Source organism: Myiozetetes cayanensis, unplaced genomic scaffold (genome assembly GCF_022539395.1).
Source record: "Myiozetetes cayanensis isolate MyiCay16 unplaced genomic scaffold, myiCay2020 scf10, whole genome shotgun sequence".
NCBI classification, from domain to species: Eukaryota; Metazoa; Chordata; class Aves; order Passeriformes; family Tyrannidae; genus Myiozetetes; species Myiozetetes cayanensis.
In genome coordinates, this window is record NW_026086605.1 from 25,594,849 (window position 1) to 25,619,820 (window position 24,972).

Sequence of the window (24,972 nt, forward strand, 5' to 3'; positions counted from 1 at the left end):
AAGCTGAAATGTATTTAATGTATCATAGGATGAAAACAGAGTATTATATACAGAAGGTAGAAATACTGTATATAAATATTATATACAGACTAAAATGACATGTAAATTCCTTTGAAAATTTAATTAACAATTGTCATTTTGAAACTACACTCAGCTGTTTTCACGTCCTTTGATTTGTTATGAATATGTTAGTACTAAACATTGACTGAATGATGTAGCAAGTGTTTTTAAAAAGAACATATGCTTTCATATTGTGATGGTGAGATGGACAGTAAAAATGGTTCTTGCCAAAACTCCTACATTTTGTCTCCTGATTAAATATTCTACATGGTTTTAGATATTTACCAACATCACAGATACTTTTTTCATTCTTCAAACAGTATGACTTTTGAAAAGTTGGATCTTTTAGTTTAAAAGTTGCCATTAATACGTGGCTTTGGGTCCATTTTTGATCTATACCTTAGCTATTATTTTCTTCATTAGGTTTCCCCAACTCACATTGACTTTGGGGCACTTAGTCGTCCGATTGTTAAAAGAATGAAGGGACAGGAAAAGTTGCCATGAGGTTGATGGCAGATGCTACATACTTAATAAGCAACAAAATCAGATTTCTGTTTTTGAAAATCTCAACCCTGGTATGGTTCTGTGCTTGTACAGCTGAAACATGGTGCTGAGCACTCCGTGTCCATTTTGGTAATTGCTTGTGCCTGAACAGAGAAACAGTTACTGGACTCAAGGCAAAATAATCACAAGCCTGAAATAGATATTTAAATGCTGAATCCAGACAAGGGTGCTCAGGACTTTGTTAGACTTTACTCAGTTGTGCTCCTGGGATTTCCTGAAATTAAGCAGGGGATCCCTGGTGAGGGTGTGAGAGTGTCCCCAGAACCTCACTGAAGCCAAAGGAAAGGTGCCCATTTAAGTAAATGGAAATAACTCTCAGTCATTGGAATGGACTTTGGATCCTGTCCCAAATAGGTTTATTAATTCTTGAAGCATTTCCTGTACAGCAAGAACTTCCTCTTGCAAAGCAATACATTGCTACGATTGTTAAAAAATAAAATTGTGGAAAGTTGGAGGCTCATGAGAAGAACAATTCTTAGCTTTCTATTATGCACATGTGCAGTGTATGCACACAATTTTTTATCGAGTAAGCACTTTAATTTTTCCAGGGATTTTTCCTACATCTGAATTTGTGCTTCAGGGATTTCAAAACATCATTTATATGAATTGATTTGGGACAAAATCCAGTGGACTGGCTTAAAATATTAACGGGAGTTTTGCCAAGGGCCTTACTGTCTGCACATGAAGTTATGGTTCTTCAGTGCAGAAAAAATTATCTGTTTTCATTTTTAGGCATGTCATACCCGAACTGGCCTGAGGAGAGCCCCGTTCCACTCACAAGATTCGATGGCACTAACTCTGTGTTTTCAAGATATGCAAATGATAGTGTATATGCTAACTGGATGGTTTCACACTCAGCGGCAAAATTTATGGACAAGTTTGATAGCTAAAATTTTCTTTGTGAAAGGTAATGGACTCCTGAGGAGAACAAAGAGGCAAAGAGTGGGAAGTCCATTGGCTCTTTGTGCAGTCAACAACTAACTTTTAAATTGGCAAACCCTTTTATTGGAAGTTTTTAAAATGTGTTACTCATGCTGAAGACTATAACTGGTACTTTCCCCTTTCAGAAAACATATCAAGCTGGATAAGAGTTGTAGTTCCAGTACTTCTTTCTAGGTTGCCATTTTGCATATAGTTCCATTTGGCAACTTCGTACTGCAAATGGCCCTGCTCTTCATCTTCGATGTTTTTTAGACTAACCATCCTGTGTTACAGCTTTCCTGGATGGTAAAATGTACTTGAACTGCTACTTTTATAGTGGCTGTTAGCATATGACCACTTGATCTAAGCAGGAAGCACAAACAATATATGGAAAGCAGGGGGGAAACAGGCTCTGAAATTACTGAGCTTGCTATCAAATGACAAGTGTTGCAATGATGTTGGCACTAATGAAGTGTGTATCTTGGTTTGGAAGCAAACATTAAGTAACTCAATAGAGGACTTAAGATTCAACATTTGAAGTCTTGTAAAATGTATTGTCTTGTCTTAATGAGAAGAGAACTTGTTTTATTAGTCTTAACTTCTCTTACCTTTAGCACAATGGAGATAAATTTGATATAAGTTGCGTAGACTGATGGCAATCAAGAGTGTTCATCTGACATAATTTACTTTCCATCACCTACATGTTAGTAATGTTAAAAAATACAATCTTGTACAATCATAATTTCTCTTATAAGTTAAAAAATAGGTAATAGAGGATTTTTAGACTGAATTCATAGAATAGAATAGTAGCATCATAGAATGGTTTGGGTTGGAAAGGAATTTAAGAGATCATCTAGTTCCACCCCCCCACACCCCCTGCTGTGGGCAGGGACACCTTCCCTGAGGTGTCAACCAGGTTGCTCAAAGCCCCATCCAACCTGGCCTTCAACACTTCCAGGGATGGGGCATCCGCAATTTCTCACCACGCTCAGAGTAAAGAATTTCTTCCTAATACCTAATCTAAGCCTGCCCTTTTTAAAGCCACTCCCCTGTGCTATCACTACATGCCCTTGTAAAAACTCCTTTACAGCCACCCTGTAGGCTCCCTTCAGGTGCTGGAAGGCTGCTCTAAGGTCTCCCTGAAGCCTTCTCTTCTGCAGGCTGAAACAGCCCAAACTCTCTCAGCCTCTCTTCATAGGAGAGATTCTCAACCTTCTGATTGTCTTTGTGACTTTCCATTCGCCTTACTCCAACAGGTCCACCTTCTTATGCTGGGGACCCCAGAGCTGGATGCAGTATTCCAGGTGGGGTCTCATGAGATTAGAGTAGAGGGTCAGAATAACCTTCCTTGACTTTCTGGCCATGACACACAGCCCAGGACACATTTGGCTTGTTGGGCTGTGAGAACATGTTGCCCAGTCGTGTTGAGCTTCTCATCAATCAAGACCTCCAAGTCCTTTTTCCCATGGCTGCTCTCAATCCATTCTCTGCCCAACTTGTATTTGGGATTGCCCTGATCCAGGTGCAGGACCTTGTCTTGGCCTTGTTGAACTTCAAGAAGTTGCATTGGCCCAGCTCTCAAGCCTGTCAGGGTCCCTGTGGATGGCATCCCTTCCCTCCAGCATGTCGACACTGCTTGGTGTGGTTGAAAAACTTGCAGAGGTTGCACTGATCCCACTGTTCATGTCACCAACAAAGATCTTAAATAGCACCTGTTCCAGTAATGACCTCTGAGGAATGCGACTCATCAGTGGTTCTCCTCTTGGACATCAGGCTGTTGACGACAACTCTTTGAGTGTGACCATCCAGTCAATTCCTTATCCACTGAGTGGTCCATCCAGCAAATCCACGCCTCTCCGGTTTTGAGACAAGGATATCATGCAAGATGTTGTCAAACGCTCTGCACAAGTCCAGGTAGATGGTGTCAGTCGCTCTTCCCTTATCCACCAGTGCTGTAATCCTGTCACAGAAGGGCATTTGTTGGGTTTGCCCTTAGTGACACCATGTTGGCTGTCACCAATCACCTCCTTATTTTCCATATTTTCTCATCAGGTTCCAGGGACTTGTGTGCCTTCAGGTTTCTTAGATGGTCTCAAACTTGATCATCTGTGGTGGGTAGTTCTTTATTCTCACAGTCCCTGCTTTTGCCTTCTCCACAAAGTGACCTGGGCCCCAGTGGCTGGAGTACTTACTGGTGACAACCGAGGCAAAAGTGTTATTGAGTACCTCAGACTTCTCCATGTCCCAGGTAACCAAGTCTCCCAGTTCCTTCTGGAGAGGGCTCACATTGTCACCAATATACCTATAGAAGCTTTTCTTGTTGCCCTTGATGTCCCTGGCCAAATTTAATTCTGTCAGAGCTTTAGCTTTCCTGGCTGCTTGGACAATTTCTCTGTATTCCTCCCAGGCTATCTGTCCTTGCTTTCACCCTCTGTAGGCTTCATTTTTCTGTTTGAGTTTGTCAAAGATCTCCTTGTTCACCCACACAGGTCTCCTTATGCTTTTGTCTGACTTCCTCTTTGTTGAGAGACATCTCTCCTGACCTTGCAAGAGATGATCCTTGAATATTAACCAGCTTCCTCGGGCCCCTCTTTCCTCCAGGGCATTATCCCATGGTACTCTACCCAGAAGATCCCTGAAGAGGCCAAAGTCAGCTCTCCTGATGTCCAGGTTAGTGAGCTTGCTGTGAGCAGCCCCCTCACTGGCCTGAGGATCTTGAACTCTTGACTCATGGTCACTGCAGCGAAGGCTGCCCCAAAGATTCACATTTCCCACCAGCCCTCCTTTTTGGTAAGAACAAGGCCCAGCATAGCACTTTCCTCATTTGCTTCTCTGTCATTTGGAAAAGGAAATTATCAGTGCATTCCAAGAACCTCCTGGATTCCTTATGCCCTGTTGTGTTGTCCCTCCAATGGATATTGGGGTAGTTGAAGTCCCCCATGAGGACCAGGGCTTGTCAACATGAGGCTGCTCCTATGTCTCTGTAGAGGGTCTCATCCACTCAGTCTTCCTGGCTGAGCGGCCTTAGCAGACTCACACTATAATGTCCCCTGTCCCTGCCCTCCCTTTAATCCTGACCCATAAGCTCCTCATCCACCACCAGGCACAGTTCCAAGCACTCCAGGTGGCCATGGACATAGAGGGCAATGCCCCCTCCTCCCTTTTCTTGCCTGTTCTTCCTATATTCTTTAACTCCAGCACTCCAGTCATAGGAGCCATCCTGCCACATCTCTGATGCCAGTAAGATCCCATCCCTGCAGGTATGCGTGGTCTCTAACTGCTCATTTATTCCTCATGCTATGTGTGTTTGCATAGAGACATTTAAGTTGGGCCCCTGATGAAGGAGGCTTACTGGCAGGAAAATTTGGAATTTCTTTGTGCAGCAGTTCAGGTTCTCTCCTGCTGACCTGTGATCCCTTTCCAGGCTCTGGGCATCTCTTGCTGGTGCTGGCATCAAACTAGGAGTGGCATGGATTGAGGATTCCCTCTCCCAGCAACTTCAGTTTAAAACTGCCTTCATCCGCTTGACAAGCCTGTGACCAGAGATGCTCTTCCTGTTCTCTGGCAGATGGGCCCCTCTCAGACTCCATCAGCCAGGTTTTTCAGCGTGAGTCCCCAGGGGTAGCCAGACCCCTGGCTGTGGCACTAATCCTGTAACCATTTGCAGATTTGCCAGATTCAACTGGCCCTTTCAAACCCTTCCCTTTGACAGGGAGGACTGATGAAAAAACTGCCTATACTGGGGAGTCCCTTTACTGCCACTCCCAGGGCTCTTATAATCCTCCTTGGTAATCCTCAGACTGCTCCTGGCTGTATCACTGGTGCCCACATGAAACAACAGCAGTTGGTCTGTGGACTGTATGAGGCTTGGTAGTCTCTTGGTGACATCCCTGATAATCAGCCCACCTCTCCAGAGAGCACATCAGGTTGCAGGGTGCCTCCCTGCCTCTCAGAATAGTCCCCTGCTACTAACAGCTGCCACCTTTTCTTAGTTGCTATGCTTGTAACACGAGGAGATCAGGCTGCCTTACTCAGCATCAACCTCTCTCCTGATGTAATGGGTCTGGTCTTTCCTCTTCAGCCTGCAGAGTGGTGAAGTGGTTCTGCAGGGGCACCTCAGGTTTCAAGGGAAATCTCTTCTTCTTGCAGGTCCTTGCCATTTCAAGTGTCCATTCTTCTGCCTTAGTGGCCCCCCCTTCCCCCCTCCCCTTCTGTATGTGCACAGTTTGGCTGTGAGTTTACTGCAGGCTACGCTTGGAACCAGCTCTCTAACTCCTTCTCAGCTTCCCTGGAGTTATGCAGCCTTCTCACCACCTCCTGCAGCTCACCACCTGCTGCAGGAGATCCTCTGCCTCAGCACACCTTTTGCAGACATTCAAATAGAGTGATTCTGTTTGCAGTCTTGTTCTATGGGTTGGAATCCTCCTCAGCTCCAAACTGGATAAATTGCCATGCACAGGACACTGCCACAACGTAACTTCAAATAAACCTATTACCTTGGAAGTCACAAGTAAATAACGCTTGCACAGTGAAATGGCTCTAAAACTCTACTGATGGAACCATACAAGGAAAATGTCATCGGAATTTGTTAAGGTGAAACATAAAAATGTTATGCTTGCAACAGTGACTTGATATTTGGGAGAACAATCAGACTGTGAGTCATGTTCAGTGTGGAAGAGTAAATGATCAGCACTACTTTTGTCTTTATTTGTAATCTACCATGGTTAAAGGTAACCTTTTGTTTGCTACAAATGTTGGGATGTAAATCCCGAGTGACTTGTTAGCGTTGTGATGGTTATTCTAAATAATCCAATTCTACCAAAGCTTGCTCCTGTCACTTACAATCCAATTTAGATGTTTCAGATCTGTTTTCAGATGTTGTTTTGTGTATCAACTTTATGTTTCCATTAAAGTCTGTGATTTCAGAAACATGATCTTGAGTCAGACTGCCAAAACCTGAACACAGATTTTCATTTTACAAAAAATGGGCGTTTTGAAATTTAAAGACTTTCACTGTTGGATTGCATACTTGATCCTGTCCTGGTTTTGGACAAGCACTAAGCAGAGTGACCTTCTCTTTGTACAAACATTTGCCATGTTGAGTAATACTTATGCACAGTAAACAGAGACAGCTATGTGTCCAGAAGGGGTTCCACTGTGATATAATGGTGATCTTCACTGGCATGACACAACTGACAGAGTGCATACTTTTAAAACAAATGGCACTGAAAATTAAGCTTATCATATGGGCTTCTTTTTTTTTTTTTTTTTAATTCAGAGTACTATGAAAAAAGAGAGGAAAATGACACTTGTGGTAACTTTCTGCTTTGTCCAGTCCTTTTTTTTATGTTTGTAAATGGGAATTCTTTACTTGCCCTGAGCAATCAAGGCATCAAAATTTTTGGATTTGCTTTGGTTTTTTGTTCCTTAAATGAAGAATTTCTTTTTATTTGCTACCTTCAGCAACAGTATGCAATTGAGAGATGTGAAACATCCGGTTTTTAATCTGACAAGCCCTGCGACAATATTGTAGGTGAGTGGGACCGTGATGCTGAAATAGCCAGTGGGTGCAGGGAGTACTATGTATTTTAGACTTCCAGCATAAGTCTGTTGTTTCAACCATTAATTCCTGTGAAAAGTGTCACTAATAGTTATTACCACCTATGTTACTGGACATAGATTCTGCATATAAAACACATAGCTCATAACGACAGATGCCATACACAATTACCTGCATTAAGTGCAGTTTAATGAAAAATTCCCTTCCTGCTCATGAATATTGGCAAGAAATAGATTATTGCTTTGGAGTATTCATTCACAATATGAAAGCTTCTTATGTCTTCTGCGTATTCTATTTTTGTAAATATTTCCCTTGAAGTGTTTCCTGTTTGTTCTGTGTTGCCACTAGTTAGAATGGTGGCAATCTTGTTTCAGTTCCCCATTAGAGAGTAGATGTATTTCCCACATGGGAAAAAAGTGATACAGCAGATGATTATTTCCATCAGTGCCAGAAATACTTACGTACTTGGCTGCCCTGAGGAAAGTGAATTCGAAGGGAACAAATGACTCACCTAAATATACAGGTTGGAGGGAATAACTTTCTAAAAATTTCTGCTAACCTTTTCTAAATATCTGTGAAAATGACATGGTTTACCTGGTCTGTGCTTTTGAGTTGTGACAGATGGGGGAGAGCATGATTCTTATGTGTTAGTACAGTCCTTAGAGTAGCACAAGGAAATAATTGCAATATTTGTTGGCACAAACTTTTCCAGAGGTTGGGTAGTTAGGAAATCTACTGTGAGGTTGCAGATTTTAATTTGCAGGCATTAACGTGTTTCATATAGTAGAAATTTTAAAACATACTGTCCCATGGATACAAGGTGCATAACAATTGTGGGTTTCATCTACAATTTGTTATGCAAAATATGCATGAATCTTTATGGTACACTCAACTGGCCCTAAGCAACTCTCCAAAACATACAGTAAAAACAAGTTTCTATTCCTTAATGTTTTACTACCGATCTTATATGAATAATACAAACCTCAAAATATATCTAACAACAATATTTCTACTGTTCAAAATTCAACCTACCTGAAAACCTGGTTTCTCACTGTAGCTACAATGGTAAATATATAACAAAATACTAGAGAGAATGTTCCAGAGCACGAGCCTTTAAGTAGTAGCAGGCAATGTTCCCCATAAACAGATTGTGGATTGTCCATAGTGCGATGAATAGCTTGACTTTTTCAATCTAAGGAGGCTTTCTGAAAAAGAACCATATCATTCCCTACAGATGTATAAAAGTATTTAAAATTTTAATAAGAAAACCTAAGCTGTTCAGGTCCACTGAATCTAACTTCATAAAATTTAAGTAGCCCCTCTGGAGTTAGTGGAATCATTAATGAATAAATTATTCATAAACATTTGCTGGTCTAAAATCAAATATCCCAGTAATCAGCTAGAAAAAGTACAAAGGATATTACCAAAATGTGGACAAAGTAGCAATAGTCTTGGTCTACCCATTCCTAGTACAATATTGTAACTTGCCTGTTGGCAAGCAGTATTTAGAAGCAGGTGCTAGACATAGAGGACAGGTAAGCACAAATATATTTCTAATGTTTACCTAGAAGAGACAGTGAGTGAAATACATTTTGGTATTTATTGAGTTCTTCAGTACAGCTGAGTTGTTCATGTGAATCAGCATTTTGTATTTGTTTCTCATTTCTAAAGTTTGGGACAGAAGGCTGTGTCTTCAGTGGCAACAGAGAGATATATATTCTTACTACATTTTGAGAAGATTAATAGTTCATCTCTTTTTATGGTGTGTTTTTTTGGCTTTACCTAGTTTTATAAAGGGTTACATGGTATCTTAACACATTTCTTGCTAAAACCTATTTCTCTGAGCTGTTATTAAAGTTAATTTTGCTGATAATTTTCTGAAATTAAGCAAAAACGTTTTGCCTACCTGACAAGTGCATTTCCCCTTGAGCTGAAATAATTAGCTCCTTACTTTGGGCTAAAAAGGTACATCTCATAAAAATGCAACTTAACCTCACCTGAAAGCTTTTTCCTATGGATCAATGTAATCCAAATGGTTGGGAAAATTTAAGAGCATTGCAGTTATACCACTGATCATCTTGGTGGTCTCCTCTGTACCTACTCCAAAAGGTCCACGCCCTTCCTGTGCTGGGGACCCCAGGTCAGGTCTCACCAGAGCAGAGTAGAAGAGGAAAGTCACCAGCCTTGACCTGTTGGTCACACTTTTAAGGCAGCCCAGGACAAGGATGACTTTCCTGCTGGAAAGATTATCCTTTGTAGCAGGACTATGTTTTTATGTATTTCACGATCTCCTGTAAGGGAAGAACAAAAGATAATGTAAGCCAACACATCTAGGGCCGTACTTTTAGAATTATATTTGCAAAATAATTTATTATTGAATACTTCAGGGACACATGATTTTAAGCTTTCAAAACAACAGTGCCAAAAGTAATTGTAGAGTTACTTTATACCACACTAGCACTACATCTCTTGGACAAGGAGTCAACATATGACTGCAAAGAGCAGATGTGTGGTCTCTTTATTCTCTGCTATCACCCTGGTATTCCCTTAGTCCCAAGTCAATCATTGCAGTTTCTAGTCTGATTCTTCTGCACTCAGCAGGTCACATAAATAATTGTTAAAGCCCTTATATAATTTTTCAGCTGTTCAGGGCTTTCCCTCCCAACATGATAATAGTTGAAAGAGTTTGATGTGAACACTGATTTCCATTTGCAACATGTGCCATTTTCATAGCTTCCTGCCAATGCAATTTCCTGTCTGAATTTACTGTGCTTAAGGATGGAAGTATTTTAAATTTTTTAATAAAACAAAATCAAATGAACATGTATTTTAAGCATTTGGTTTGCAATGAATCTTGCTTGCCTATATTTAGGTGTATTTTAGGGTGGTTTGGGGAAAAAACCCAAACAACTCTATTTCCTCCTTCAGATTTTGTGATATAAGCTATGGCCCGATGCAAGTCACTAAAACAGTAGAAACAGTGATCCTACTTGTTTGCCAAATTGCCACCAATAACAAGAAAAGTATCTCTTTATTCAAGAGTATATCACAAAAAAGGAAGAGATTTGGAATAACTTCATTACAGCCTTACATCTGTCATGAAAGAAAATGTCGAAAGGGTGGAATCTCAAGTAAGAGGTGGCTGATTTGACACATGAGAAGGATGTGAGGGAGGGCTGATCTCGTTCTTAAGAAAATTGGTAAAGGGTTAATATTCAGATGATAAAAAGGTTGGAAGAACATTGTAAAGACTGAGATGTGGGAAAAGCCTATGGAAAAATCCAGGAGATAAATACCAGATTTATAGTATCTTTTTTTTAATGCATATGTAGCTTCAAGAACCAGCCAGCAAGAAGCAAGCAGAGTTCACTGTTATCCAAGGTAGTTTTTGTCTGGTCAAGACTGTCAGTGATTGATTTGACAGCAGAAGACCAGAATTATTCTTTCTGGTACAGGGTATGAATAGAGGGAGATTTTAGCCTTGAGTCAGGAAATTGTTCAAACGCTCACTTAACTGGTTTTGCTGGGCAGAGAGACTTTCTGAACAGTGGCCTGGTCCAACGTAGCAAATAGAAAGGCATTACGTTTATGCTGATTATAAGGACTTTTATTTTAAAACATGGCTGTTGAAGGTCTCACCCAGTGTTGCTCTTCCAGGATCACTTATCAAAATGAACTGTGACAATTTTTTAAATACTGAAGAGAAACAGATGATGTGGGGTTTTGTAAAAATACTACCAAGAATATTTTAATTAATACTGCAAATCATTTATCACCATCTTTATATGCGCAAAGATAAAGTAAACAATCAAACTGCAACAAGTTGTCATCAGAGGCAACATTCAACCAAACAGAAATACTGTTTATTGAATCATTTCTCTTTGCTTAACTGAGTCTCCATTATGGTTTATTCATGTTATAAAATGTGAAATGAATGTTTTGAAATGCTAGGCCTTAAACTAGAGATTACTTCTAATTGTTACCATTTCAAATTATAATCACGTATTTATAGGCAATAAATAACACTGTTCACAGTGCTAAACCTTGAAATGCAGTGATAGGAATAGCACGTATTATCTTTATTCTATAAAAGGCATTGTACCTACAGTAAAGACCTTGTCATACAAGATTTGAGTGTAGCTCAGGGGGAGAAGATAGAGTACTGCAGCTTGCATATTTACCCCGTAATCCACACTACAACAGAAAGCTTACAAAAATATCACATCCCCCTCAGCAATTAAGCAGCACCTCCTTATGTGTCACAGTCAACAAGAGGGCCTAGTTAATCTGGATATTGGAGTTCTGTTAAAAGCTGAAATTAGAGCTTTTAAGCTTTTAGCCTACTTGCTTTTTCCACACAGTCCCTTGGTGGCTCCCTTGGTGCTCCCTGACCCCAGATTTAGGTTTGCTGTGCTCCCACCTCCCTCCACAGCAAGAAGGTTGCTGCTGGCCTGGGTGTCTGGGACAGAAAGTTGTTCCACCTCTGCTGGCAGTTACTCCTCTCAGGCAAAGGATGTCCAAGGACCCCCTCCTTCCTTCTTGTTTGGCCCTCATCTTTCCAGTACCCCAGCCCAATGGGTTTTCGCCATGGAAATGGCCTGGGTGCATAAGCACAAGCGAGCATCATCCTAATCACCAGTTCTGCCTCATGCCTTCTTATCAGTAGGATTCAGGATGTGCTGCTTGTGTATAGCCCAGGTTTTATCAAACCTCACAGCCAGCCTGCACGTGCTAACAGCTGTCAAGCAGCAGCCTTGACTGAGAGATCAAAAGTGCAAACATTCACCCCACACAAACATACACAAAATTATCAGCAGTATTTTAGCGTTCCCAGGGTAAGCTATTTTGTTTCACCTGCTACACAAGGCCAAATTTTTTAATTCACATTTTTCTGCATTCATAATGAACAACTTAATGTTTTGAGTGAATGTCAGTAACTTAAATACAGCTTGCACACAGCTTCTAAGATGCTTGAGTTGCAGAAAAATTCAATTTTAAAAACTTTTTATCTCTATGCTTATCCTGTCATGATTTGTTTTTTAAAATTGTACAAATCCTTGCTTGTCTAGCCCAATGTCAGAACTGGTAACTAACATCCATTAAATTTAAATTAAAAACTGGAATAGGAATGTAATTTATAACCATTCAATTCCATCTAGTAAATAGTTCTGAACCTGATGTTCCTTAATTTAAATGGGGTGCAGGATGCCAGATCAGGTCTTTCTCATTCTAATTCTAAAAATAGGAACAGGAAATGAGAAGCAGGAATACATTTTCCTTGCTCTTGAGAAGGAGTGGCAACAAATTCAAGTGATTTTTCAAAGCATCTTGCTATTCAGCTCTCCTGTGATTGCATTCCTAATGTAAAATCTTGCTTTGAATTAATTTGATTTGGAGTTCCATTTTACCCACAGATGTGAGCCATTGTAAGATTCTCATTAGCAAAACTTTTTCCTAACAAAGATAAAGACAAAAGAATTGTTACAAGTCAACAGTTAAAGGGGAGCTTTGTGAGACTGCTAGGAAGGTAGTGCAGTGACATTTGATCCTGACTTTGCAAATCATCTTTACCAACTGGTTTTGTAATGGTAGTGGTGAGGTCTCAACAGCACGCTTCAACACATTTCCAAAATCAGCCCCTGCTTTTATGCACCACAGGAACAGATGCCAATTTCCATGAAAATCTAAACAGAGTATTTTCAACTGCTCAGTTGAGGTATGATGTTTTGTTCTGGTTGTCTGTTGATATTCCATGGTACCCAGGAGGGTTCTCTCTTGATGAGGGAATAGTGTAGATCCTACCTTCCTTTTGCCTTGTCTTACATTGTTTCAGCCCCGTGAGAATTTTTTCAGTCATTGGTAGTAAAGTAGTACTAATAAAATCAAAGTTGTTATGTGATTTTATTATTTATTTCCATGTCATTTTATTGAAGGCATAGTTTACAAATATTAAAATTGTTACACTTACAAACATTTTAATGATGTATACACAATACTGAATGGTACCAGAAACAAAAGAAACAAACAACTTATTTTATGAACTGACTGGAGTTCGGACTCAAAGGGAGGGAGATGTATTTTGGGCAATGACAGACGTGCCTGTAGCTAACAGGAAAAAAACCCCAAACCCTAAACTGGAGTGGAGTAGATAGATATTGCAAACAATGGATCAGCACAGTACAAACAAAGAACAAGAGGAGTTTCTTGGTCTCTGCTCCTGTCTATTGTACAAAGAAATGAACGCTGGCTTTGTAGTAACTCTTTGCTAAGCTATCAGCATGGAGGATCATCTCTGTACTGTACCTCTCTACAGTTTTGTCTTTACTTTGTGTGGAAGGTGGTTGTGGTTTTATTGACTATTGGACAGGCTTAGTGGGTACAACTGATTGTACAGTAACAAATATTAAATACTGATATACTGAGTATTTTCTATAAAAAACCGAAGCATCTCAGATTAAGGAAGCTCAAATATTTTTCTCTATAAACATACTGTATTTAATCTAGATATTTATCTGAATAACTTGAGCTCTGGTGCATGAAACTTACCAGCACAAGGAAGAGCCCAACCACATAACCAGCCAAAAGACCTTGATAATTTATATTGTTATCTCATCAGACAAGAAATGTTCATAAAAGATTGTGTGGCTTAAATCTCACATTTCTAGAATGACCTAACTTTTTTCTCTTGTTGCATCCTAGATAGTCGAGCCTACAGTTTAAAAAGTAATTTAATAGGATTGATTTTAAATATATTAATTTATAGTTTTCATAAATTATGTTCTGCAATGCTGAAGAGCAAAAAATTAAAAAGGAACATGTCTTTTTTTTAATATGTTTTGCATAACATTGAGTCTTCTAGTCAAAGCCCTCCTATTAGTTTTCCATTCTAGGTACAGAATACAGTAACTTGGACTTTGTTTCTGAGCTGTTTTGTAGTCAATATATTTGTGACAAAATTTTCTTCTCTTTTTGGAAAGATGCCTACAGCACCTCTTGGTGCCATTAGACAGAAGCTATATAGTAAAGGCGTTTGGAATAGGCAGAAATAAACTGGTATAGAATTCCAGCACTACATACATGGATTACTTTCCATATACGTTGTTACTGGTTATTCTGATGTGATACCCTGGTGCAGTTGCAAGTGAGCAGTAGAACCCTGGGCATACGACCTATTGTGCCTGCCAGGAAAAATAAGGCTGAGTGGCCAGGAAAAATGATCAGCTACCACTGCAGAATATTGCCTGCTGCTCTCAGCTGGAGCAGGCAGCAGAGCCCAGGCACTTAATGCAGCTCCCTGGAATTCTCCTTCTGTGTTCCTGTTCCCTGTGGCACAAACCAGAGCGACGTCCCTACTTCTTGTACGGTAATGTTTCCACAGTCCATTTGCTACCACCACAGAGCTCAGCAAACACTTGTTGCTAACAGCAACTTATATATTGATTTCAAAAAGGAAAAGTTATTTTAAGAGATTGTATTCTGATGTATCCTTCCACACACTTTTCCAGGTGCTAATACCACTGCTGAAGTTAAACTATCACTATTCAAAGAAAAACAAAAGTGAACTATAATAAGCACTATTGTTATCAGAACAAAGCTTTTTCAGAGAGTAGATAAAATTAAATCTTACTTACATTCACCTACAGCTGCAATTGTATTGTTTATTTTTTTCTGATAAGGAATGTCTTCCACTTTCATGAATTAGTACCGAAATTACTGAGTCTGCTTTAATATATGAAAGGACTCTATATAATTTTAAAGTCGGTTGATACTGTTTTCTAATGGGAATTTCTGAAAGGAAGTAATTTAGCAACTATGATCCCAAAACAGCAGGAAAAAAGCAATCCATAGCAGTTCATTTCCCAAACATTATATAAATTATATGCTTCTGAGTCCAAAATTTAGTATGCTATAATACCAAAGAATTACTATTTATTTGATACCAAACCACTACATGACTAAATGTAGTCCTTCAGCATTCAAAGACATAGAGGTCAAAAGTCTAAGCATTGCCAAAATCAAAATGTTGCTCAATGCAAAAGAAGGGGCACAGTAACAATAAATACAGGGAGGTTTCTGCACGGTATGTTGGTATAAACAAAGTTTACATACGCACTGTCTCTCCTAAATCTATCACAAGTCAAAGAGATTATTCCAGTCTCTAAGGTAGTGAAGTAAAATATCCTGACCGTCGAAGCACTTAATACTCATTGTAGATGCCCCACGGTGCCAATAAGACTGTTTCCTTTTTACTTTGGGAGGAACAAAGCAAGCCCTGGGCTGGCCTTTCGGTGCCCTGGTTGGTGCTCACACTGCAGCACCAACAGCAAAGTCTGAGGCCAAGCTTACTGTTCCCCAAGGCAGACAGAAGTTAATTTTATAGCACACAGCCTCTCCTAAGACCCCTCATTTTATAGCCCATAGCAACAAGATGTATTTGGACAGGACCAGTGACAAAGGGTTAGAGAGCGTAACTTAGAAAGAAGCTCAAACTGAGGATTTTAGGGGATATAAATCAAGATGATTAAAATACTGTAGGGTGGTTTATTTCAGGCTTTTAAAAATTCTTCATGCTTTTGCTTGCATTGTTCGGTATCTGTTATAAATAATTTGCAACAATTAAAGCAAGGAAAAAGAAAGCAGCTTCACATGGGATCATGTTGGAATTGTGCCATCAGTAAAGCTGAGCTGTGGTATTTGACAAAAAGCTCTGTGTCAAGGCAAACTAATGACTATTGTTTGGCAATTAAAGCTCTGAATTTTCAGGCAAAATAACAGACCATCTTTCTTATTCTACATACATGTTTTATTTCGGCTCAAGAGGATAAAAGAACAAAAATATCCTCTGTTGAAGGATTGCTTTTTGCCTTTTCTCTGTTCGTCTCATTTACATTACTCTTTCACTTTGGTTATCATGTTCTCAGATCAGCTCCTCTCTCTTTTTTTCTTTTGTTTCTTCCCCTCCAGCCCACACATATGTTTAAAAGAATAAAAAGCATGGGAAAAAAGCTCCAACCAAACAAAAAACCGAAAACCACTAGAGGCTGGAGCTAAGGTTCTTCTGGAAAACTCTTCTTTTTTTTTTTTTGAATAAGCTATTGCCAGCCACTTCCTTTCCCCTAACCGTACCAATTTAAGAACAGTGTTTACCAAAGTTTAGTGAAACATTTTTAAAGTCTGTCTTTAAATAATCATCCTATCGTAATGTTTTAGGAAAATCCAAAGCTGTGTCACCTATATATATATACACACATACACTATTGCTCTCAGATGCTAGGTGTGCAAACTACCCCTCTAAGGAAAATCCTCAGGCTGAAATGCAATGTCTTAAAATATAGACGTTTCCTAAATGTTTTCTTGCCTGCTTTATTCACAAACAAACTGGGATTTCCTTTGTAGGCCTCTTAAGAGTTACAGCAAATAGGAACTATAACATCTGTCAGCATAAATATAGGTCTGAGTTACAAATCTTGGAACATCTCATTCTGATAGAAAAGTCAGGAAGCTATATGCATCATCACTGCAAAACCATCATTTTTCCTGTTGTGGTAGACCTCTTATATAGAGATGACTACGAATACCCATGTAGCTATTAGTAGAGCTTAAGAAACCTATTTTTATCTTCTTTCAATCTGAAAAAAAAAAAAAAAAAAAGAAAAATTGTTCTGGTAGTGAAGGAACTCTGGTAAACAGAATAAACTGGCACTTGAAGTATTCTGTGTACAATCTCCTGTACAGCACTGTAGAGATTTCCCCACATAGTAGCAACCAGCTCATGTCCAGGAAAGTGGTACCTGGGAAGCCTGAAGGACAATAATTAGAGTCTAGTCTCTCTCTGTAGACCAACTACTGGGTGATACAGGGTTGTCAGAGTTTGTTTTGGACCTACATTGCAGCATTAAGTAATGAAATCAGTACTTTCAGTTATTTCCATTCTGTTATCTTCTTTTACTTCCAAATAACATCATGTCTACAGAACACTGCAGTCTCCAGTGTCAGGAAAATAACATGGGTATCTACTAAACTCCTACACACTTACCACAATGCAGGAGACAAGCAGGTGCTGAGGGATATTAAACAGTCCTCAGTAACATGCAACAGAAAGTTCACTTGAGGTCAGGTTTAAAATAGTATATTTACATCCTTTTTAAAGGTTTTTAAAAAAATAGTGGACCCACATTTACCTAGTTTTGGAAGTGCATATGTGAAAACCTTAAACCTGCTGATAACTCTCTTCTCTGTGAGCCTTTTCAAGTATATGTTTGATGGATACCTAAAATGACAATCCAGCATCGTGACAAGTTTCAATGGATAGGAAAGCACTTGGATGCGTGGCTGGTCACACCATCCAAGTGCTCTTTCTTCACTCATTTAAAGTATTCCCTGGAAAGTCCTTTGTTGTCTGAGGGCTTGAAATCTAGACTGAACAGAGCAGGTCCTTGGATGCCCAGCCCCCTCCCAGGCTGTGTGGTTTATCTATTTATGAACAAATGGGTTTCTGCCTGCCTGGAGACAAAGGGCTCCTCTGTGCTAAATGGGGTGCAGACCTCGACAGAGCAATAACGTGACAGAGGATGCAGCCTCTGCTGCTGAAACCATTGGGGGCTGTATTCTGGTAAGCCCTTAGTGCCTACCTAAGGAAGGTGAGCAGTCACAAGCAATCCAGCAGAGTGATGTCAAGTGGAGGGTGCAGGTCTTTACAGAATAAGCCTTTACTGGCTTTATATGACTGTTTTTGATGAGTGGGACCAGAAGCATTCGATACATAGTTGTGAAAGAACATTACTACCTCACTGGCTTCCTAAGCTTTACCCTTTTAAACTGTTATAGGCCACCATTCATGCAGATGGCTGAAAGCTGCATGATTTCTTAAACCTGGCTTCCTTTCAGGTCAGACCCTGTAGATAAAATAATAATTAATGCAATGATATGTTCTGGAAATACAGAACTGTAAATAAATATTTGGATAAGCAGAAAAAAAATATTGGTGAATTCCGCTTGCTGTTGGAAAACCTGATTTTTCAGCACAAGGGCTACAATCACGATTCCGTGTTTTTTGTTAGCATCTCAGAAATCGGCATCACTGTGCTGCTGCTGGACCTAAGCGAGCCACGGAGCTCCGCCGCACTCGGGCAGTGCCGCGGCGGTACCCAGAGCACGGGCCCGAACACCTGTCCGGTGCGCGGCTGCGCTCGGCGGGCAGCGCTCGGGCTGCGGGGCCGCTCCCGCCGAGCCAGCGGCTGCTCCCGGGGCGCTCCCCGCGGGCCCGGCGGTCCGTGCGGCGGGGGCGCTGAGCGAATGGCCCGGCGGGCGCTGCCCCAGAGCCGCCGGAGGGGGCATCGATCACGCTCCCGACCCTCGTACGGACCCTCAGGCACGGGCTCCTCGCCGTGCCCGGAGCGCCCCGGACCCCGGCGGTGTGCGGGCAGCGGGGCGCCACGGGGCGCTGGGCGGGCGGTCGGCAGAGAGAGAGAGATCCCGCGCCCCTCCCCGCCGGCGCTCGGCAGCAGCGCAGCCGAGCCCCGCTCTCCCCCGGGAGTGCGCGGGGGGCCGGTCCCGCCCCGGGGGCGGTCGGGGGCGGCCGGTCCGTCCCCTTTAAGCGGCGCGGCGGAGGGTCCCGCCCGCTCATTTCCGAGCGTGCAGGAAGTGCGGCCGCGGCGCCGCCGGCCCGCGCGGTGAGTACGGCGGCACCGCGCCCCTCCGCCCTCCCCCGGCCCCTCGCCGGGCCCGGCCGCACCCCCCGCTGTCGGGCGAAGGTGCCGCGCAGCGCCCCAGAACCCCCCCGCCCCGGACGGGGGTATCGCGGCGGGCCCGGCCCGGAGCGGGGCTGCGGGCGGCCCGCGCTGGGCGCCGCGGGCGGCAGTGGGTCGGGGCCGCTGGTGGGATGGGGCCTGGCCCGACCGCCCTGGCGGCGGGGGCTGGGCATGCTGGGCCACTCGGTTTTTACCGTGGAGCTGTCTCGACAATAAAATGAGTCTGTCTCCTCACGGCTGCGTTTCCATTGTGTTAACTGGCCGTGGGCGTGCGGGGCGCCGCGGTTGCGGGGGCGCGGGCAGCGGGATGCGGCGGGGCGGCCCCCCCGCATTGCCCCCTCCGCGGCGGCCCCGGGCGGTCAGGGCCGGGCTGGGTACCGTGTCATCGCCCGGACCGGGGTGCGGGGGTGCCTTTTCACTTGGTCGGACTGCGGGAAACCTCCGTTTCTTCTGCCAGCCTCCCCCCCAAAAATAGAGGAAATAACGATGAGAGGGCACTTAATTATTTTCAGTAAAATATTGAGTGTTGTTTAACTGTGGTTTACATCTCTCTTTTTTTTTTTTTTTTTTTGTCAGTTACGTTTTTGGTCAGTAAATCCTGTGTTCTTGTACTGTGAGAGTTGGGACGTTTTGGTACTGAACATAAAAATTAATTGTGCCGTTGTTAGCAGTCAGTTAATTAAAAAATGCTAAAGCAGAAACGGGGGATTGCTCTTTGCAAGACCATTGTTAAACCTCGGTATATAGAGAAATTTAAACTTGATAGTACATGTTTTCATGTACTATCAAGGAAAATCAAGATCTGCTTAATTAATGTTTACTTTATTCTGTGGTTTTGTTTGCATGTAGTTTTTTTCTCTTCAAGCCCCTCTGTCAAGGTGGAAATTGAGACACTGATCTCTTCTGCTAAACTTGATGGATAAGGACTGACTTTAGTGCTCTCATGGGTAACTCAAAAGAACTGCAGAAAAGAAGGGTTGTTTTAACACTGAGCCAGTATCCCTCAAGTTAAGGTCATAGAGTAAAAATTCTTTTTTTTCCCTTTTGGATTTTTTTCCTTGGAGATTGTAATGCTAGGCCTCACAGGGCAGTTTCTTTTTTTCCAGCATGTGCTAGCTGCAAGTTCCTATCTTGCTTTACTGTGTTTGAAGGAAACTTCTGGCTTCCCTTTATTTATTAGCTAGATAGTGGGTCCCCAAACACTGTCAAAGACAGCAGCTTGGAAATATTCCCAGTAGCTGTCAGTGGAGGTAGATGTGTTTTGCGGAGGGATTTTAGCTATGAGTTTCAGTTATACCCCGAGGCTTTTACAGAAGACTCTTTGCCAGTAAGTCCTTATCACAAGTATCAGGAGACCACACTGAGTGTTGCTACAGCACCACTGTCCTAAACCATGGGCATGGAAGGAAGAATGATGATTTTTGAAGTACATGACTGTATGGCCCAAATAGAAATTCTTTAGCTTGTTTGTTTCTGGAGAAAGCACATGAAACTTTTGGTGTGATTAAGATTAGTTGATCTTGAATAGTTCTTTCCTTTCTTGATCCCATGACCCTGTTTCAGTGTCTTTCTCAAGTCTTAAAGGGGGAGGGAAGGAAGGAAAACAAGAAACCCCCAAACCTGTCAGTACAGCTGTTACATCATGGTAGAAGTTACACAAAATTGCTCTTAAATTCTTTGCTTTTATGTTCCAAGCCCAGGATATGGGTCTCCCCAAGTCAGTGAGAAACATCATCTGAGGGCACAGTTAGATGATAAGTAGCTATGGTCTGTTGCCAAAAAAACCCACAAGCATATGTGGCACAAGAATTTCAGCCTTAGCACTACAGTCTGCTATTTTCAGGCTTGCCAGAAGTGTTCTGTGGACCTCTTTCTAAAAAGGATCAGCAGAACAATCTGAACTTTTACTTGGAGGAGGGGAGGGTCTGGGAAATATGAGGCCAGGTTTTTGCACTGCAGAAAACAAATTGCACAGTGTTTTTCTTGACTCTGAAACGCTTCTGTCATTATGAAGCAAGCTTCATGACTTGCAGTATTTTCTCTTTAAATAATGCGGAACAGGATGACAGAGGTGGAATGAAACTCATGCTTTGGATAAGTGCTGGAATTGATAATGCCCTTGGTTTTCTGTTAGCTCATCTAACCTCTACAGGACCAACCCTCCAGAATAAAACTATGGGGAAAAGGCCATGATAATCTTGCTTCTGGAAACATAAAATGTCATATAGGCAGGTATTTCAACAGCACAAGACTTTCTTTTAAAAAATTAAAAAATCATTTAAAAAGAATTCTGAAAGGGCACAATGGAAAGAAAATGTTTCAGGAGAATTTTTTTTTTTTAATTTTCTTTTTAGGAAAAAATTAAACCACACCATGAAAAAACCTCTCAAAACCCTGTGCTTTATCTACACATCTCATTATGTTCTTGCTAGCTTAGTGCTAGAAAGGGAAAAATGAAATCATAACTCATAAGATGTTCATAAAGAAATGTAATACCTTTTGAAAGGAATGGCAGTATAGTTTTATTTCTGAGTTAGAACCACAGCTTATAAGAATTTGCAGAAGGGCACTTCTTACTGTCTGCTGGAACAGTTTTAATCTGAATAATGATTAGAAAAGCCCAGCACATCCATTAATATTATGGTTTATTAAAAAAATCTGAAAGTGTGCAGTGACATTAATGCTCTTAATTTCTTTTTTATGAAGCTCTTTTGAAAAAAAGAAAAATTAGTTTTTGAGGGCAGGAAAAATTCAAGTTGCAGCCCTCCAGTCATGAGTGTCTGTTGGTGCAGAAGGAATGGAGCAGGATACTGTCTGAGGGCTTTTTTAGGTGCAGCTAGCTTGTGCTTTCATCTAAGCCTTTTTAAAAATTTTCATTGTAAGGCTGCAGTTATCTTGTGTATACCTAAAAATGCAGACGGGCAGGTTGTTCGGCTTAATAGTTCTTGGTTATCTTATACTTTTTGGTGTGTGTAATCTAAACTGGTGATTCTGTTGGTTACTGCTAGCTGAGAAACTTCTTAAAAAAGAGTAACACGGCAATCATTGCAAGCCATATGTAGTCACTAAAGATCATGGATTCAAAGGAAAAGGAGAGCTTTCACTCTTTCTATGCTGGCACCAGGCTGTCCATGCTGCAGCTCTTTTTTTTATGGTAAGGCTGGCAGGAGGCACTTGCTCCACAATTATTTCTGAATGGAGTGTGGTGGAATAATATCTTGAAACGGTCTCTGCTTTACCTTATCTGTTTTTAAAGGCTCTTTCCATTCACAAACCAAGTGCTCTAAAACTGTGATTACCGAGTTGATGAAACTGGCAAGCCATTTCAGGCTGTGAGTGCTGGAAAGAGCATCAGCAGTGTTGGTGTTTCGAAGTGAAGTTCAGAGCATCCAAATATGACGAGGTGAGGAAGCTGTCATGTGAGGAAGTCTTGCACGCACTTTTTTTAATCTAACCATTTCCTGACGATCATCCCCAAGTGTAATGAGAAGTAACTATAGTGATTGGCCTGTTTACTGCTTTGTGATGCCTGTAGTACAGGTGCCTTCTAGCACCGTGCCCTTGTAGCCCTTACTGTGGCCCTGGGGTTCTTGGTCTGGACCCCGTCTGCCTCTCCAACCTGCAGTGGAGCGTGAGCATGTCCCCTGGGTAGGTGTATTTGAGGATAGTGGTGTTGGCAGCGCTGCTGGTGTTTTTCTTTCACCTTTTCTCTCTTTTAATTCTTTCACTGGTGGAGTGGGTGGGTGATAAAGGACAGGTCTGTCTGGCTTTTGTTCTTACCCCTTTTTCTTCCCCTGTACTAAATGGTGGTGTTTCACTGATGAAGCAGCTCCTGGAAGAGGATCCTTGTCCATTACTGGGTTTTCTGGTAGGAATGTCACTTAGGGCAGCTGTCTGGAAAGCCTGGATCAGCATCTGACAGCCAGTATATGTGTCCTGCTGTCAAAAACAAGGCTTCCCATCCGCTTCTTTACCATGGCCAGAAATGACCCAAAATGTCAGTAGAGGAGTGGGAGTTTGAGTGCAAGTACACACCAAGCAACTACAGAAGTGTCCAGAATTGAAGTGGCATAGCTGTCTCAGCAGTGTCAGGACACTTTTGCACTTGTTCTCCCAAAAACTAAGGAAATTAATTTTACTCTTCTCTGGCATACTGTAGGGAATTTCTGTTCAAGGAAACCAATATGTGAGTTGTAGAACAGAGGTAAAATTCTTTCATGGCTGAAAAAATTCTCTGGAGATGGGGCCTACCCACTTTTAATGTCTGTCACCGGGAACAGTCCTCTCGTTTTGCTGAACTCAAGACTGGTTCTCAATGTTCAAAGTTAAAATAGTACAATGTAGAAATCCAAGGAGTTAAAAGTATCTTAGAAATACAAAACTTGCATTTATTGTATTTCCAAGTAAAATTGCTAAACAACTTAGTTTTTTTTTTTAGTTCCTGTGTAGATTCCTGCTTCTTGTATTTGACAAATGAACATGAACCATAGAAGGAGGTTAGTGTGTCTGCATTGTTCATTTTCCTTTTTTCAAGACAACAGATCAGTGCTTTCATACAAGACCAAACTTACAGGACACCTGTGTTCTCCACAAAGTTGTATTTGAATCTAGAGTGTTTTTGTATTAACTGGTCCCAGTTAATCATGTCAGAAAAAGGGCCCTCATAGTTTTTCAGATGCCAGTTGCAGAAGATGTGGAAGGACAGCTTCTGGCTTTCGGGTTTGTAGCTGCAGGAAGCTGTGAAAGTTGAAAACTATGCTGCTGAACAGAGGAGCTGCAGCTAATTCTGTTTGTAGATGTTGTGGGTATGTCCTGTGACATTTACCATGTTATGGTTAATTGTAACAAGGCAGCTAAGCAGGCAGATTTCCTGCTACTCCAGTGTACGTGTCTGGTGCTTTTATCTGAGTATCTTCTCTGTAGAAATAATACTTTGACAGTTCTTCTGCGTTGAGTTTGTGTTGCTGCTGCAAGGGCAAGTGTTGGGCAGCAATGCATAGGAAGCAACTGAAGCTTGTTGGGAGCCCTGTTGAATTAAAGCAGAGGAAATGATGTAAATGAGCTTGTGTTTTGAAACAGTGTGGAAATATAAAATGCTAGTCTTGAGCACAATTCCAAGTCTCTGGAATTGTGTGGAGGACTAAGTCATAAGTTTGTATGAAATAAAATCTGTCCTGTGAGAGTGTTTCGGGTGACAGCTTTCAGATGACTTCTGCTGTCTCTTAAAGGTTTCCCCAAGCACTGGTGTCAAAAATGATGACACTTGTCAGCACTGTTGATATTACTCCCAGCCACGGGGGCAGCAGATCATTTGCACGTCTTCCTAGTGCTCTGGTAGAGTGAAAATTAAGACTGCAGAGTGATAGCAGTTTAGTCCGTCTTTCTGCAGAAGGGATGTACAATTTGTGAGGTAGGGGGTGAGTGTGGGTTGCAGATGATGCTGGCTGGACAGAGGCTGGTGTGACTTGTGTGCGTGTCTCTTCCCAACACAGTCTGGAAGCAGTGCTCCAGCAAGATGTCTCTGCAGGGCAGATTTTGCCCCACCACCCCCAGTGTTTGGAAAACGACATCCAGAATACTGTATTAGATTCTGCTATTAAGTACTAGTAAGCATGTTTCCTTAGGTTGGATTCTTTTTTTTCTTCCCCCCCCCCCATCAATTTCAGACATAATCCAGTGACTTTGAATTTTTTGCATTTAAGTCTTCAGTATTCCTCAGTTGACTAAGGCCCTAAGCCACTATCAGATGGAGAGGTGACAGTGTGATGGGGATTTAAGGCAACTGTCTGAAGGGAAAAGAGGGGAAGGTAAAAAAACTTTAAACCAGTGTTCAAATAGTGTAATGTAAGTTGTTGCCAGTAGGACCATAAGATAAATGTGGCACCTGTGACAAGTGTCTGTCACTTAACAACCTGTATGTCCCTGCTGTGAAGCAAAACAATTCAAAAAAAATTAAAGGAAAAAGAAAAGTTGTGGAATATGAGCACAACGAAAGAACAGGACAAGGAACCTGCCAAAACTTAGCAGAGGTTTGCAGAAACTCCTGGCTTCTCTCCCCTCCAAACCATGTTGATCTCTTCCTTTAAGAAGAGAGGAGGAAAGATGTTTCAAGTGATC

The 24,972-nt window shown here is 41.6% G+C and overlaps 2 protein-coding genes across 7 annotated transcripts in view; both read left to right on the plus strand.

The window, feature by feature from the left end:
- RET (ret proto-oncogene) overlaps positions 1 to 6,479 on the plus strand; it is an 83,770-nt gene extending 77,291 nt beyond the window's left edge. For 4 of the 5 annotated variants that reach the window (XM_050335634.1, XM_050335645.1, XM_050335654.1 and 1 more), the window contains one exon: positions 1,357 to 6,479. In XM_050335634.1, the coding sequence (XP_050191591.1) occupies positions 1,357 to 1,514 (158 nt within the window). In that variant the 3' untranslated portion in view covers positions 1,515 to 6,479. The remainder of the gene's footprint in view (positions 1 to 1,356) is intronic. The other variant, XR_007631455.1, reaches the window with a different exon arrangement.
- A 12,164-nt stretch (positions 6,480 to 18,643) lies between these two features.
- Positions 18,644 to 24,972, plus strand: part of CSGALNACT2 (chondroitin sulfate N-acetylgalactosaminyltransferase 2) — a 32,711-nt gene continuing 26,382 nt past the window's right edge. Inside the window, exon 1 of one of the 2 annotated variants that reach the window (XM_050335776.1) lies at positions 18,644 to 18,777. The gene's annotated coding sequence lies outside the window, so the exon portion shown is untranslated. Of the gene's footprint in view, positions 18,778 to 22,163; positions 22,259 to 24,972 lie in introns of those variants that run through there. The other variant, XM_050335767.1, reaches the window with a different exon arrangement.